General features: G+C 60.2%; 1 protein-coding gene across 1 annotated transcript in view; it reads left to right on the top strand.

Annotated features, from left to right (window-relative positions):
* Window positions 1-3,399: 3,399 nt before the first annotated feature.
* Col27a1 (collagen type XXVII alpha 1 chain) overlaps window positions 3,400-14,271 on the top strand; it is a 122,646-nt gene continuing 111,774 nt past the window's right edge. The window contains exons 1-3 of the mRNA XM_076845632.2: window positions 3,400-3,462; window positions 9,167-9,237; window positions 12,163-13,895. Coding sequence (XP_076701747.2) covers window positions 3,404-3,462; window positions 9,167-9,237; window positions 12,163-13,895 — 1,863 coding nt within the window. The 5' untranslated portion in view covers window positions 3,400-3,403. The remainder of the gene's footprint in view (window positions 3,463-9,166; window positions 9,238-12,162; window positions 13,896-14,271) is intronic.

The following is a 14,271-nucleotide window of genomic DNA, read 5'->3' as shown; positions in this document are numbered from 1 at the left end:
TTCCGCCGGACATGTCCCTCCTCCTGGGCTGCAGGTTCATTCAACACAGCCTTCAGGGCCCAAATGCTACCTCTTCCTGGGACCTCCCTTGGTGTCTCTCCATCCCTCGGTCTGTCTGGCAGTCTGATTGACCCAGATCTCTCTGAGATAACATCCGGGGCATCTCCTTGTGTTGTCTTCCTGTGGCTGCGGAGGGCTCTCCTCCCCACCCCAACTTGCCATGCATATCTTTTGCCCACACTACACATGTGTCCATGCCCAGAAGCCAGAACCGTGTGCAGATTTCTTTGTCCCTGACCCCATAGTGGAAGACCCTCTTCCCCTGAAGACTTGTACAAGGTTTGCATATTGTGGGAGTTTTTTTTTTTTTTTTTTTTTTAAATGAACTTAATTTAAATTACTAGAGGTTGGATTATCTCTTGTGTCCCCAGTTCCATGCTGGGTGGACACAGAGATGGAACTGACCATGGTCATATCATCATATGCACGATGGCATGGGTGGGGTGGCAGTGCGGTGACGAGGACGAAGAGGTTGTGAACAGGCAGAAATGGAGCAGAGAGAGAGAGAGAGAGAGAGAGAGAGCGCCTGGGAGGAGCAATAGGGTCTCGGGCCCTGAAGCCCCCCAGCTGGTGCAGGTAGCACAGACTGGGCTCAGGGCTGGGGTATGAAGCTAAGGATGCTGACCAGGATCTGCTCAGAATTCCTCCAAGGCTAAGCCTGGAGCATCCTGCTGAGATGCAGAAGGTTGGAGTCAGGCTACCTGGGTTCAAATCCCACCGCATCACCTACCAGCCTATATTCCACTTTCCCTTCTGAAAATAGACATAGTTTAACAGGTCTTCCTCAGAAAGTGGTGCTCAGTACAGCGCCTGACAGGGCCTGAACCCCAAGGCAAGTGAAGATGCAAAATTCTAGGGAGCACACACAGATATAATACTATCATGGAGATCAATATCTAATGGGGTATCAAAAGTCCCCCCAAATAATCAAGATACATAATATTTAATGCAGTACTTCCACAGTATCAAAATTAATGCCAAAAAAATCCACTATGAACAAAATACCAAAAATGTAAACAAAGACACGATGTGCCTGGCACAAAGTATGCAGCTCAAAAAATACCAGTTATGAGTGGACCCAGTGCTCAACCTTCAGGGGCTGCGGACTTCTGAAAACCCGAGGTAAACCCGTGGCGCCTCTCTCCAGAAGAATGCGCGAGTGTGCACAATTGGTGCACAGTTGCACCCTCTAGGGTTCCTCTACCCTGAGGTTAAGAACTCAGGTTCAATGTAGGGGCGCCGGGCGGTGGTGGTAGCTGCGCGCGCCATCCAGCCGCCTGCGGGTTCTTGGGTACCCAGGCTGCCTCCCTCCTGGCAACCATGGGTGCTCTGCCCCCTTCAGGAAGCAGCACACAGTTCTGCGGCTCCCTCCCCCGCTCCGGTTTGGGACTTTTCCTAAAGTTTGTTGAAACCAGACACCTTGCTCCACCGAGCCCGCGTGCAGCCACGGTTTAAAAGGCCGCCTTCAGCGCCCCCTCCCCGCCCCCAGCGGAGACTTCAAAAGGCCCGGCGGGCGCCGCGGCCCCAGCACCTATGAGCCGCCCCCAGCTCCCGGAGCTCGCGCCAGAGCCCGAGGACGCAGAGCGGCTCAAGTTCGAGCGCAGGCGGACCGGGCAGGCGGCGCAGTCCCGCGCGCCCATGCCCCTCCCGGTGCCGCTGCGCTCCGCGCGCCCGCGCCCCGTTTAGGGAAGGGGACCACCCACCCCCGCCCCCGCGCCCGAGCTCGGGGCTGCGGGGACCCATGAATACAAATGCCGTTAGGCGCCCGTGGAAGGACCGACCGGCCAGCCTCGCACTTAGGGACACAGTAAGTGCCTGGGGACTCCTGTAGCGCTAGGAGTATTGGTGTGTGTGCGTAAAGGTGGGCGCGTATGCAGAGGTGGGTACAAGCCTGGGACGTGAGTGTGTGTGTGTGTGTGTGCATGAGTGTGTGGTGGACACTTGTGGAGGGGTGTGCGTGCGTGTATGTGTGTGCACTTGGTTGGGTACATGGGCTGTATGTGCACGTGGGAGTGTGTATGTGCGGTGCGCGCGCTGATGTGAACGTTGAGGAGGATATGGACAACACAGGGTGTATTTAAGTGAGTGCAAATACTCCTGTACACAAGTGTGCGCTGAATCCAGACATCCCAGGGTGTTTTTTACGTGAGCCTAAGTTGCATGGCTGCATACCTGCATGTGAATGAGTGTGAGCGTGTATCTGAATTTGGTGTGTGTGTGTGTGTGTGTGTGTGTGTTTTCCTCTGCCCAAAGAGGTGGAGGTGGGGGTGGGGATTAGTCTCATTGCTGGCCTGGGGTTGGGGATGTGAGAGAATCTACCGGCGGCGGGCAAAGGCGTGCAGCTCTGCGCTCCAGTGTGGGATCCCAGGGTGTCTGCTCCACTCTGGGGGGTTAAATCCCCGTTTCTGACCGAGCTGCAGGGGAGAGGAGGGTGAGCAAACACAAACACGCCCACCCACCACGTTCTTTCCCTCAGGAGCTCAGAATCTGGTGGAGCAATCTTTTTGGTGGGTGTCGGGGGTGAAAACACTGGTTGTTGTGGGAGTCTGGACACCAAGTCCTGTTCCCAGTTCTGTCCTTGAAACTCTGAGATTCTTTCAGGAGTAGAATCTATCCCCTTTCTTCCTCCAAACCGCCCCGTAGATTTGAGGACCTGCAGTCTCACAGGTTAGAAATTCCTAATCTAGGTACTGCCGTCAATCCTTGTGCAGCCTTGGGCGATCCCTTGTTTCGGTGAATCTGTTTCCCCATCTTTACCAGGAGGAGGGGGCTGGTGTCCCAGCGGGGCCGTGGCGGGCCGGCTGAGGCTGTGTCCCTGGCCGCGGCCGGCAGGGGGCAGCAGGGGGCAGCAGAGGGCGGCCCGGCGCGGGGAGGGGGAAGGTGGAGAGCTGCCGCGGGCCGAGACTTTAAATCGCCTTCATTTCCCCCAAATCCTTCCTTTTCCTCTCCTCCCCCAGGCCGGCGGGGAGGCAGCTTCCACCGCCCTCCGCGCGCCCTCGCCCGGCCTTGCTCTGCCTTCAGAGGCCGCCAGCAGCCCGCCTCCAAAAGTTTGATCATCTCCCTCTTTTTCTTGCTTCCTCCTTTTCCGTGGAAGCAGAAAAGGAGCGAGGCAGGGGCGAGCGCTGCGCCCGGACTCCTGGGACCATGGGCCTGGCGCGGGCGCCCGCGGGGCCCCGGCCGCGCTGCCCGCCTGCTGGAGCGCCCCTGGGCGCGGGGCTGCGCTGGGGGCGCGGGGGCCGCGCGCTCTGAGCCGGCCTGGCGCGGTGGGGCCGGGGGCTGGCGGCCCCATGGGGCGCGCCCACACTTGCCCCCCGGGCTCGGGAGCATGAAGTAGGGGCCTGCCATGGGAGCGGGATCCGCGCTGGGGGCCCAAGGCACAGCGGTGGCGGCGGCACGCGGGGGGTGAGTACGAGCTCGGGGACGCCCCCTCCCCAGCTTCCTGCTGCTGGGATCTGGAGAGGGCTGGGGTTCCCCGCCGCGCCGGACGCTTCCAGCGGAACGTCAGCTTCCTGTCCCTTTCTGCTTCTCCGCGAGGCGGGACTCCAGGGGTTAACAGGGGCTGCTCTCCCAGCCGGGCGAGGGTTGGCGAGCACTGCCTGCCCTGCAGCGCCGGGCTCTGCTGCCGGGTCCCTGTGGGGCGGGGACCAGCCCCGAGGGTCGGTGCGGAGCCACCCGGGGTCGGGAGTGGGGGCGGGTGGTGGTGCGGGGAGCGCCCGGCAGGAGACCTGCAGAGTGGGAACTTTGGGGACACTTGGGGGAGGAGAGGATCTCTGTTCGGGGCGGTCTCCGTGTGTTCCGATGGCTCGGTGTCTGCAGGTCCGAGGCCGTACGTCTCTGGTTCCAGCGGTTCTTGTGAGGCTGTGGACACGTTTCTCGGTCTCCGTGTCCGGGGGCTCTGCTCCCGACTCAGTGTCTGTGTGGCTCTGCACGTCCCGGCGTTTCTGGAAGGGTGTGTGTGTGTGTGTGTGTGTGTGTGTGTGTGTCTGGGTGTCTGTTTCTCAGCTTCTCGGGGGAGCACTTAGTTCCTGTCCTTCTCCCGAGTGCGAGAGAGAAAGTGAGAGCCGGCGTGTCAGAGCAGAAAGGGCCCTGGAAGATCACCAAATCCAGCCTCTTGTACAGATGGGGACCGAGGCCAGAGGAGGGCAGGGAATCTCCGAGGCGGGGCTGAGCACAGCTGGCACCCAGGGGCTGGGATTCCCAGCTTGTGCAGAAGTTTTTGGAGAGAGCGAGGGTAGTTTTTGGAGAGAGCGAGGGTGTGCAAGGGCGAGTCGCTTCGTGTGGGTGTGTGTGGGAGCAGCCCTGGGCCCTGTGGCCTGGGGCTCAAACACAGGACTAGCTGTCTTTCCATCCTGCAAGACCCAAAGGGCTCTCCCAGGAGGCTGGTCAGGGCTGTAGCCCCGCCCCTCTGAGCTGGAATCAGGGGGATGATGCCCCCCCTTCTTCCCCATGTCCTGGAAAAAGCTGGCTGGTTGAGATTCCCCCACCCCCACCGCAACACACGCACACAGCCCCAGTGAGCGCGGTGCTGACTCATTTTCTCCAGAAAACCTTGAGCCAGGGCAGATGCCAGCGGTTGGGCAGAGAAGTTGTGCCAGGCAAGCACCCCAGCACCCAGCCCAAGCTTTGGGCAAACGGGCAGTCACACTGCTTTGAGGCCAGCTCCTGCCTCCCCCCGTCTCCCTGGCTGTGGGTCCTGTGCGCTTTAACTCTAGTGTGCCTCCCAACTTTGCTCCCCCACGGGTCACCAGAGTGAGGGCCATGACATCCCCGCCCCCTGCTTGTCTGCCTTTCCTCTCTGCACTCAGAACATGTTCCCTTCCTCTGCTTCTGTAAGCCCTGCGGTCCCTCCACAGTCTCACCAGCCTCAAAATGTTACCCGTTTTCTCTGCCCTTCCTGAGAACACTTTCCCTGTTATTTTGTTGGCCGATCTGCTCCCCCATCTCTGCGTCGGGGGATCCTCTGATGCCCTCACTGCCTGGCCTGGTGTGGGGAAGTGCCAGCCCTTTGGTGGTGGAGGGTGGTAGGGAAGCCTCCCGGGCTAACTTCAGGGGGCTTGCAGCCCGGCCAACCCGTTGAACCGTGAGCTTGGGCAAGCCTCTCACCTCTCTGATCCACGAAGGGGCATGCCCATCTCCAGCTGGCAGGGCTTGGGGATGGCTAGCGACAGTGTTCTTGTAAAAGAGCTCAGAACAGCGCCTGACATGTAGTAAGTCCTCAAAAATGGCAGCTGTTATTTGTGTTACTACTCACCTCTTGAATGGGTGTGTGAGTCAATGGGAAAGTTCTGGGCTGCATCCTGTCCAGACTGATGACCTGTCTGTGTGCCCATGGAGGAGGTGTAAGGTATGGAGAAAGGAGTCTGGGTGTGGCCATCGGGGCACACAAGGTCTGGCTGTGCCACGGAGGCAGGCAGGATGCCACCCCCTTGCCACTCCATGGCTCCCAGCTCACCCGCGGGAGTAGTGTCCACAGGGCCGCCTTCTTGCAGACCTGAGCTCTGAGCTTCCTGGGAATGTTCAAGCTGGGGTGGATCTCTGGGTCCTGTGCATGTCCAGGTGACAAGGACAGAAGAAAGACTGTCCAGACAGGGTGCAGGTTCTGGTCGCCTCATGGTCCAGGAGCAGCCGTGACGGGTCATCTGTAGGGGGGCGGCAAGGGACAGGAACAGCTGGGTGCCCTTCTTAGGAGCCCCTTTCTTGTGGCTGTGCTTAGGGCCACCTCCTGTCCTCCTTGGCCCCTGCGCTTGAGTCTTCCCGACATCCTGGAGCCCGGGGTTCGCTGAGCCAGGGCCCACAGGCGGTGGTGGAAACAGAAGTCTGCTAGAACACAGCCCGAGCCAGCGCCGGCACCAGCCTTATTCTCAGTAGCTAACCAGGATTGGAACCGGAGGGAAGAAGCAGCAGGGCCTCTGGGAGCCAACTTTCCAGGCCCGGAGCTTACTTACTAGATGGTTCGTTGGCTTCCCTGGCTACGTCTCTGTTCCTGTTGGTGAAGGCAGGGACTGTGGTCTCTGGCACGCAGGAAGGCCCCACAGGTCTCCAGTTTCTTCTCCTCCAGAGACCGTCCGGTGGGGTCTGTGGCGTGGAGGGGGATAGGAGTCTGGCCCCTGGGTGATCTTTAAGGACCTTCTCCCGTTCAAATGTGCTTTACCCTTGGGGAGTCGTGGGTCGGTGCACCCATGGAGCAGGGCAGTGTGTCTGCAGAGGTGAATGAATGGGCGGCCGGCCCGCAGGCTAGAGGCCACGGTGTTAGCCAAAGAGGAGATTCCATTCCATCCTCCCCGAGTCCTGTTTCTCTTGAGCTTGGAGGATTTAAAATCTTTCCCTCCAGTTTCTAAAGAGTTATCGTCTTGCCTTAGCCACACCAGAGCCATCGATCGAGGAGGACCTGGGAGTCCCTGAGCTCCTCTCTCCCGCCTGGCCTCTCTTTGTCAGCCTGGGAAACATTCTGAGGAGGGAGGATGTGGCAGGGCACAGGGAAGGACGCCAGGAGTAAGGGCTGGTGCATGGAGAGTCCAGGAAAAGAAGGGGCTTAGAGGGACAGTGACAGAAACGAAGGGGTGGCAGGGACTCAGAAAGGCCAAGAGCAATGTCCTTTGAGAAGGCATTCTCAGGACAAATGAGTTCCCGGGTCCTCTGGACTGGGGGGCTTCAGGATGGCAGCGAGTGTGGGTACTGCTTTGCTGCAGGACTTCTCAGAACCTTTGGTATGCGGGCGCGCCGCGGGGGCTGTCGAGACCAGGATGCAGGGGACAGCTCTTCCCAGTCCATCTGGCCACAGTATCCTGGAGGGTGTCCCTGGTAGGAAGCAGTAGTGAAGAAGGAGCTATGTGCAGAGAAGCCTTGACGGGGAGGTGCCTGTCCCCGCGTCCCCACCTTGGTCTTCTCCAATGCCAAATTAAACAACGTCTCTTGGGAAGTTCTGGGTCGGTGCAGGTTCTGGCCACTGTGATCCTTCCCAGCACCAATGAGGCTGCCATTGGCTTGGCGTGGGAGGTCTGCAGGGGGTTACCCTGCCCTTCTCACCTGGGCACCTGGGCACTCTGACCTTTACCATTGCCCTGGTGAGCCTGAGGGCAGGCCATGCAGTGGGTGGGAGGGGGCGCTGGGAAAGCCAGAGCAGAGCCGGACAAAGGTGCTGGGAGGACACTTCAAGGCCCAGAGCCCTGTGATTCCAGCTGATCTTCATTCATCCCGTGAGAATGCACTGGACACTTCCCATGTGTCTGCCAGGCGTGGACGAGGGAACAGGCCAGCTCACTCTGCCCTTGGGGGATGTCTTCTAGGAAGGGAAGTGGACAATGGTGACCAAGTACTTGATGTGGGTGTGGTGTGACTCAGAGAGCACAGCAAATTGGGAGCTAATGGACGTGTGGGAACTGACCAGGCAGAGAGCAGGGTCCAGCTGATGGAGCAGGATGTGCAAAGGGACCATCATCAGCACCTGGGAGCTGTTCCAGCCGGCTTGCGGGCAAATGAGTTTTTTCTCCAAGTAAGGGAAGTGCCAGTTCAGCATGATTTAAATAATAATGGGGTTATTGCTTCCCATGTTAAGAGGCCCCAAGGAAGAGCAATGCTAGGGTTGGTTAATTCAGCATCTCAACGCATTATTTTCCATTCTGCTATCCTCATCTGTACATGAGGCTTGTTACCTCACGTGTGCAAAATGGCTGCAACAACTCCAAGTGGGATGTCCTCACTCAAGGACATACAGAGGCTAGAAGAAAACCTCTTTGTCCTTTTGAAGCACTTTCCTGAGGTTCCCGACAGGCACCACTCCCATCTCATTGGCCACATTTGAGTAATATATGCATGCCATTCCCAGGATTGGCTTAGGCTTGTACAGATTCATCTGGAGTCCTCTGAAGTCCGTGTCCACATGTGACTGCAGGATGGAGGGATGGCTGTGGGTGGAGAAGCACCAGTATCTTCCAAAGCGCCCAAGTTATGGTTGCCATTGATGGGAATTGCTATTAAATTTGAAAGTAGGGAAAGCTAATGGAGGCTGAGCTTATTTTCCAAAGGGCCTAGGGTCCGGGGCATCCGACGACCATTCTGGCAGGCGGGTTTCCTGGATTTCGGCGCTCCCCAGCTGCACACCGTCCTAGCTGGCAACGGACCCTGGTCTGCCCACCCCAGCCTTAGCCCTCCCCACCCACCTGGCCCAGCTCTCTCTGCCTGCATCCTGGCCATCTTTGGCCACGTGCCACCCTCCCCTCTGCCCACCTGGGGATCAGATACCCTGAGTGGCTTCAGGTGTCACCGGTGGCTGCTGGCACAGGAAGGTGAAATCAGATGTTGCCTCTGCCTGTCTTGGCAGGAGCCCCTGAGCAGACCTGTAGCTCTCCTGGTCTCAGTGCACGGCTGGCGGCTTGGGGGGGGGTGTGAAAGGGGGGATGACCTTTGTGACTATCGACAGGCTGAGCCCTTAACATGCGGGCGCTGAGTTCATCCCCGTGCCTGCCTAGGAGAGAGAGGGGATGGGGACAACCTAGGCTCAGGGGCTGAGTGACTCGCCCTGGGGTCACCCATCGAGAAGCCCCAGGGCCCGGTGTGTACCTGGGTCAGCCTCCTGTCTCCTGGTTTCCCATGTTCCATCTGCATAAGTCAGTGGGCAGCTGCCCTTGCCCAGTGCTGGGCCTGGGAAAGGGGTCTCTCCCCCCGCCCCCGAAGGTCAGTGGCCACTCAAATGGTCAAGTCGGGCCTTGCCACTTGACCTTCCTTTCTGCTCTGGCTCTGTCACCTGTTGGCAGGGGCCTTTGGCAGGGTCTCAAGATCATGAGGCCGTACAGATATGGAGACTGAGGTCCAGGGTCGGGAGGGCTCCTGGTTGCTCAGTGCACCCGCTCTGAGCTGGTCCCTGGGTCTCCTGCCACCCAGCGCAAGTCCTCCTGCCCTGTGACCTGGGCTTAGCTGTCTGTGGAGCTGGTGGGGGCGTTGGTACCCTGCAGGCAGGTCCTGCTCCAGAGCCTGGGCCCAGGGACCTGGGGGCTTGGATGGCACCTCTACAGGGGAGCCCTGGGTGGCACGGGGGCTGGGCTACCGGCTCTCTGCCGGGTCTGGCGGAGGGCGGAAGCTGACTCTGTGTGCTGTCTGCTGTCCCTAGGGGCTTTCTCTTCGCCTGGATCTTAGTCTGGTCTGCCTGTCACCTGGCCTCCACCCAAGGAGCTCCTGAAGGTAATTCTCTCTTCTCTTTGTCCAGGGGAGACAAAGGAGGGCGGAAGGGGCCTGAGGACTCAGGGGCTGCCGACATCCGTGCCCCTGATTGGGACTGGGCTTTGCGAGGGGTAGGGGAGGCCATGGTCATGGCCCTGTCTGGGGCAGATCTCTATGAGGCACTTTGGTTTATGAGCCTCAGGTGCGCCTCTCTGTCCAGTGGGTACACTCAGGAGACAGTAAGTGCACAACTGTCATCTCTCAGCCTGGAATCCCACCCTCTGCTTCCCGTGAGATCCTCCCTTCCCGCCTGTCCCTGAGGAGCTGTTCAGGGGACCAGGGCGGCAGTGGGCCGGCTACACAGCTGCCCACGGAAATCGAAACCTTTCCCACATCTGTTTGTCAAGCAGCCACAAAGCCTCTTAAAATAGCTGCCCTTCCCCCTCCTCCACGCCCGCCTGTGTTCTGGGGCAGGCAGCAGGCACTCCGGGAGTCCCCGTGGCCTGACCTGGGCAGGGATTGGGCCCTTGGGAGGGAGGTCCATGCCCGGAAGAGACTTCTACCGGGCAGCAACATTTGTGCAAATGTCATATTTTCCAAGCTTGCTGTTTCCCCCACAAAGTAGGTGAACAGCTGTCCAGAGTCCTGAGTCAGGCTCCGAGGGGCCTGGGGAGCGGCCGGAGCTGTGTGGAGCCAGGTTTATGTAATAAAGGGATCTTGCTGGGGCCAGCTGGCCGGGCCCTTCCATCTTGGCCTCGGGCTGAATTCATTCCCTGTCCCCCGTCTCTTCCCCCCCGACGGGATTCTGGAAGTGACTCTACTCTGCCTTCCAGTGAATCTGGGCGGCTCCAGAGTAGTCGAGTGGAGTGGCTAAGAACAGAGACCCCGGGGTCAGGGGCCCTGGGTTCCAGCCCCAGATGCGCCTTTGATAAGCCGTTTGCTCTCGGGCAAGTGATTCCATCTAACCCGGCTATGGAGCGGGGACGGTAAAGGGTCCACCTTCACAGGTTGTTGGGTCAGTTGAGAAAACGCGCATGGAAAGCATTTACCATTTTTAAAAATGATTTTGTTCATGCGAAGAGTTTGGGCCAGCATTGCCCTTTCCTCTCTGCGGTGGCCAGAGATCCATGGAAACTCCGGGTCTCAGAGTTTGGGACTTTGTCCCTTAGCTATAGAAGGTCTTTGGGGGTCCTGGAGACAGGCTGGTCTTTGGCTTTGGAACCCACCTGGAGAGGATAAGAAGGAACGCCTCCTGCACTGCCTTCCCTGGCCAGCTGTGGTCCTCTGGGCCGTGGGCTTTGTGTGGGGGGAGGGACGCGCTGCACAGGGCTGCACAATGGGACTGGGGAGGGGCGAGGTGGCTTGCTTTCCCCCACCTCACCCCCACCAAGTGGCTCCTCCTGTTTTAAGTGTTCCATGATGATAAGAGGGTTCCATTGCTTCAGACCTACAAGGTCCACCCCAAGCCATGGTTTATGTCACCTCAGAGCCTGGGACAGGCGAAGGTGTGAGGTGAAGAGCAGGCTCGTGAGTCCTGGGGAAGAACGGGGTTTTAAATCCAAGAGCTGTGCAGTCACCTCGAGCTCTCCAGTTCTTCTTAGAACACCCCTGACCAGGTCACTATGTCCAGGGCTGGTCCAGCTCCCGTGTGTTCCCGGCAGGGAATCGAGGCCCAGGGGTCAGGAACAGACGTGAGCCGAGTTACAGGATGGTGGGGAAGGTGACCATTTTGTCCCTTCAGGAGCCCTAGGGTGAGGCACTCTGCCTGGGTTTTCAGCAGGAGCAACTGAGGCTCGGGGTCCCGGCTCCCAGCAGGTCTGGTCAGGTGCGTCTTGCCGCCTCTGGAGCCCGCTACGGAACCCCGGGCAGTGCTGCCAGATCTGAGTTCTGTGTTCTACCGGGACCCAGCCCTCCGCCCCCCACCCCACCCCTCCTTCCATCTCACAGTTGCTAACTGAGACCCGACTAAGTGCCCGGTGCTGGATCCCAGCCCCGACATGGCCTTCGCACAGAGATGGGACAGCACTTGGGCAGAGTCCCGAGGCCCTGACCCAAATGGAAATTCTGGAGGCAGCCTCCGCTTCCCCGCGGAGTCGGATCTCGGGAGCCGGCTTCTGCAGATGCTGGCGGCTCAGCCAACTGCAGGAGATCAAGTGACCCGGGAGAGGGAAGGTCAGGAAGGCTTTCCATAAACATTCCGGAACCTTCCTTTCCCTCTGGCAAACCCCGCCAACGTAATTACGGGGCAGATGTGACCACAGTCAGATGTCTACACACTTCCCCAGAGGAGAGAGGTTGCAGGGATACCTGAGTCTTTCTGCTCTCTTCAAAGCCACGCTGGGGGAAGGGTCAGCAGAGGTCACCTTTCTGATGGCCGAGGTCAGCTCCTCAGCCTGCCCCACCCAGGCAGAGACCTCTGCAGGGGGGAGACGAGGCAGATTCTGGAGGCGGGGGGTGAGACAGGCCCCTGGACGCCCTTTACCAAGCTCTGGGGACAGGTCTGTTTCTGTCACTGTGGCCCCTCACGTAGGGGTTTGCTTCCTGGTGGAGGTGGCTTTGTAAAATGTGTCATTGTTGTTAAGGACACCTTAACACTGGACACTGGCGGGTGGTGGCCCTCCTGACTGTAGGTATTAGCAGCTATCATTTGCTATTTTGTGCCAGACTCTTTTAAAAAGAGTGTTCCCTCACTGAATTGTCCTATGTCCTTCTGAGGTCGATCCTGTTATCCCATTTAATAGGTGGGGACACTGAGGCACTAAGGCCACAGGGTCGGGAAGTGGCAGGGCCGGGATTGGAACCGGGAGGTCTGTGTTTTCAGCTGTGGTAGGGACGATGCAGCCTTACCAGGGGTCGCGGTGCGTGCCTGACAGCCCCAGCGCAGCGCCCTCGGCCCCTGGCATGGGACAGCGCTCTGTTCAGATGTCCTTTCCCTTCTTCTCTCAGATGTGGACGTCCTCCAGCGGCTGGGCCTCAGCTGGACGAAGCCAGGGGGCGGCCGGAGCCCCGCGACCCCGGGGGTCATTCCGTTCCAGCTGGGCTTCATCTTCACGCAGAGGGCCAGGCTGCAGGCCCCCACGGCCGCCCTGGTCCCCGCGGCCCTGGGCACGGAGCTGGCTCTGGTGCTGAGTCTCTGCTCCCACCGGGTGAACCACGCCTTCCTCTTCGCCATCCGCAGCCGCAGGCATGAGCTGCAGCTGGGCCTGCAGTTCCTCCCCGGCAAGACCGTGGTCCACCTGGGGCCTCGGCGCTCCGTGGCCTTTGACCTGGACGTGCACGATGGTCGCTGGCACCACCTGGCCCTGGAGCTCCGTGGCCGCACGGTCACTCTGGTGACGGCCTGCGGGCAGCGCCGGGAGCCTGTCCCGCTGCCCTTCCACAGGGATCCCACGCTTGACCCTCAGGGCACCTTCCTCTTTGGGAAGATGAGCCCCCGTGCTGTCCAGTTCGAAGGGGCCCTCTGCCAGTTCAGTATCCACCCCGTGACGCGGGTCGCTCACAATTACTGCGCCCACCTGAGGAAGCAGTGTGCTCAGGCTGGCCTGGACTGGCCCCAGCTGCGACCCCTCTATCCCCAAGACTCCAGCAGACCCTTCACCTTCCAGAGTGACCTGGCCCTGCTAGGCCTGGAGAACTTGACCACTGCCACGCCTGCCTTGGGGTCACGGCCAGCAGGCAGGGGGCCTGCAGTGACAGTGGCTCCCGCCAGGCCCACCCAACCCCAAAGAACTAGCCTCTCAGATCCCCGCCAGCGTGTCCCTGTGGGAGGCCCAGCCTGGACCCCACCGCCACCTGCCAAACGGTCAGGCAGTAAAGCCCCTGCCCACTTGCCGCCTGCCTCTTTGGCTGGCTCCACCAGAACTCACCCCGCGGCTTCCCAACCATTGCCAATGACAGCCACCCACGTCCCTAAGAGTCCCTCCACCAAGCCTTCCGTCCTTTCTCCTTCAATTGCCCCTGAGAAAAGCCCTCATCCTACCCGGAAAGCTGCTTCATTCACCAAGACAGCTCCGCCCACCCAGAAGCCCGTGCCTCCCACTCCCCGCCCACGTCCTGTCAAAGTCCCCCATCCCACTGCAAAGCCGGCCCAGAGGAACCCTGTCGTGGCCTGGCCTCCGGCCCCCAGCACCCGGCCCCTGCCTCCCGCTGCCGGTTCCACAGTAGCCCCTGCTGAGGCCAGGCCAGCCAGCCGTGCCGGGAGGCCAGCCTCTGCCCTCATCACCACCCGCAGACCTCCACCGCCCCCCAGCCCTGGCCCTCCCAGAGCAGCTCAGCCACCAGCCATGATGGTGGCTTCAGTCTTGGGCACTGGAACTCCCAGAACTGTACCCCCCACTCGCTCTCCTGGTTCCGTCTCTGCCGGAAGCAAGAAACCCACTGGATCAGAAACCTCCAAGAAAGCCGGACCCAAGAGCGGTCCCCAGAAGCCCGTCTCCCTCAGACCTGGGAAGGCAGCCGGGGATGTCCTGTTGAATGACCCGACCACCAGGGCCAGTCCCAGACAGTCCCCGCCCAGTGGACAGACCACCCCGGCCCTGGTCTCGGCCCCCGTGGGAGTCCTGTCCTCCGGTGCCCGGCCCACGACGAGCAGCGGCTATTCCCTCATCCACCTGGAGGGACCCACACGGTTCCCCCTGTTGATGGGGCCTCCAGGGCCCAAGGGAGACTGTGGCTTGCCGGTAAGTGTGGGTGGGGTGCGTGCTGCGTCCAGTGGAGGGCAGAGGGCAGCTTGGTCAAGAGGCTGCTCCTGACCAGGGCAGGGCAGCGGGGGTGGCAGAGTCGTCACTGGAACCCTGGGTGACTCCTCCGGGCTCCTTCTGCACATCCTGCTGCAGGTTCCTGTCCACTGAGCCAGACTCGGGTCTGGGGCCATGCCCAGGTAGGGGCAGCCCTGAGCTCTGGTTGGCCCAGGACCAAGGTCTTTCTATGCTGACCTGTGCGAAGGTCTAGTGACTTCAGGAAAGCCATGGACATCCTGGCCCCGGGTCCGGCCCAGCGAGCTGGGTGAGCAGCAGAGCGTCCTTCAGTGCTGGCTCTCAGGACAGCAGGCCCGGC

The sequence above is a fragment of the Callospermophilus lateralis genome, chromosome 2 (genome assembly GCF_048772815.1).
Source record: "Callospermophilus lateralis isolate mCalLat2 chromosome 2, mCalLat2.hap1, whole genome shotgun sequence".
Classification (NCBI taxonomy): Eukaryota; Metazoa; Chordata; class Mammalia; order Rodentia; family Sciuridae; genus Callospermophilus; species Callospermophilus lateralis.
The sequence above is the reverse complement of the archived record's forward strand: the minus strand, read 5'-3'. Positions and strand labels throughout refer to the sequence as shown.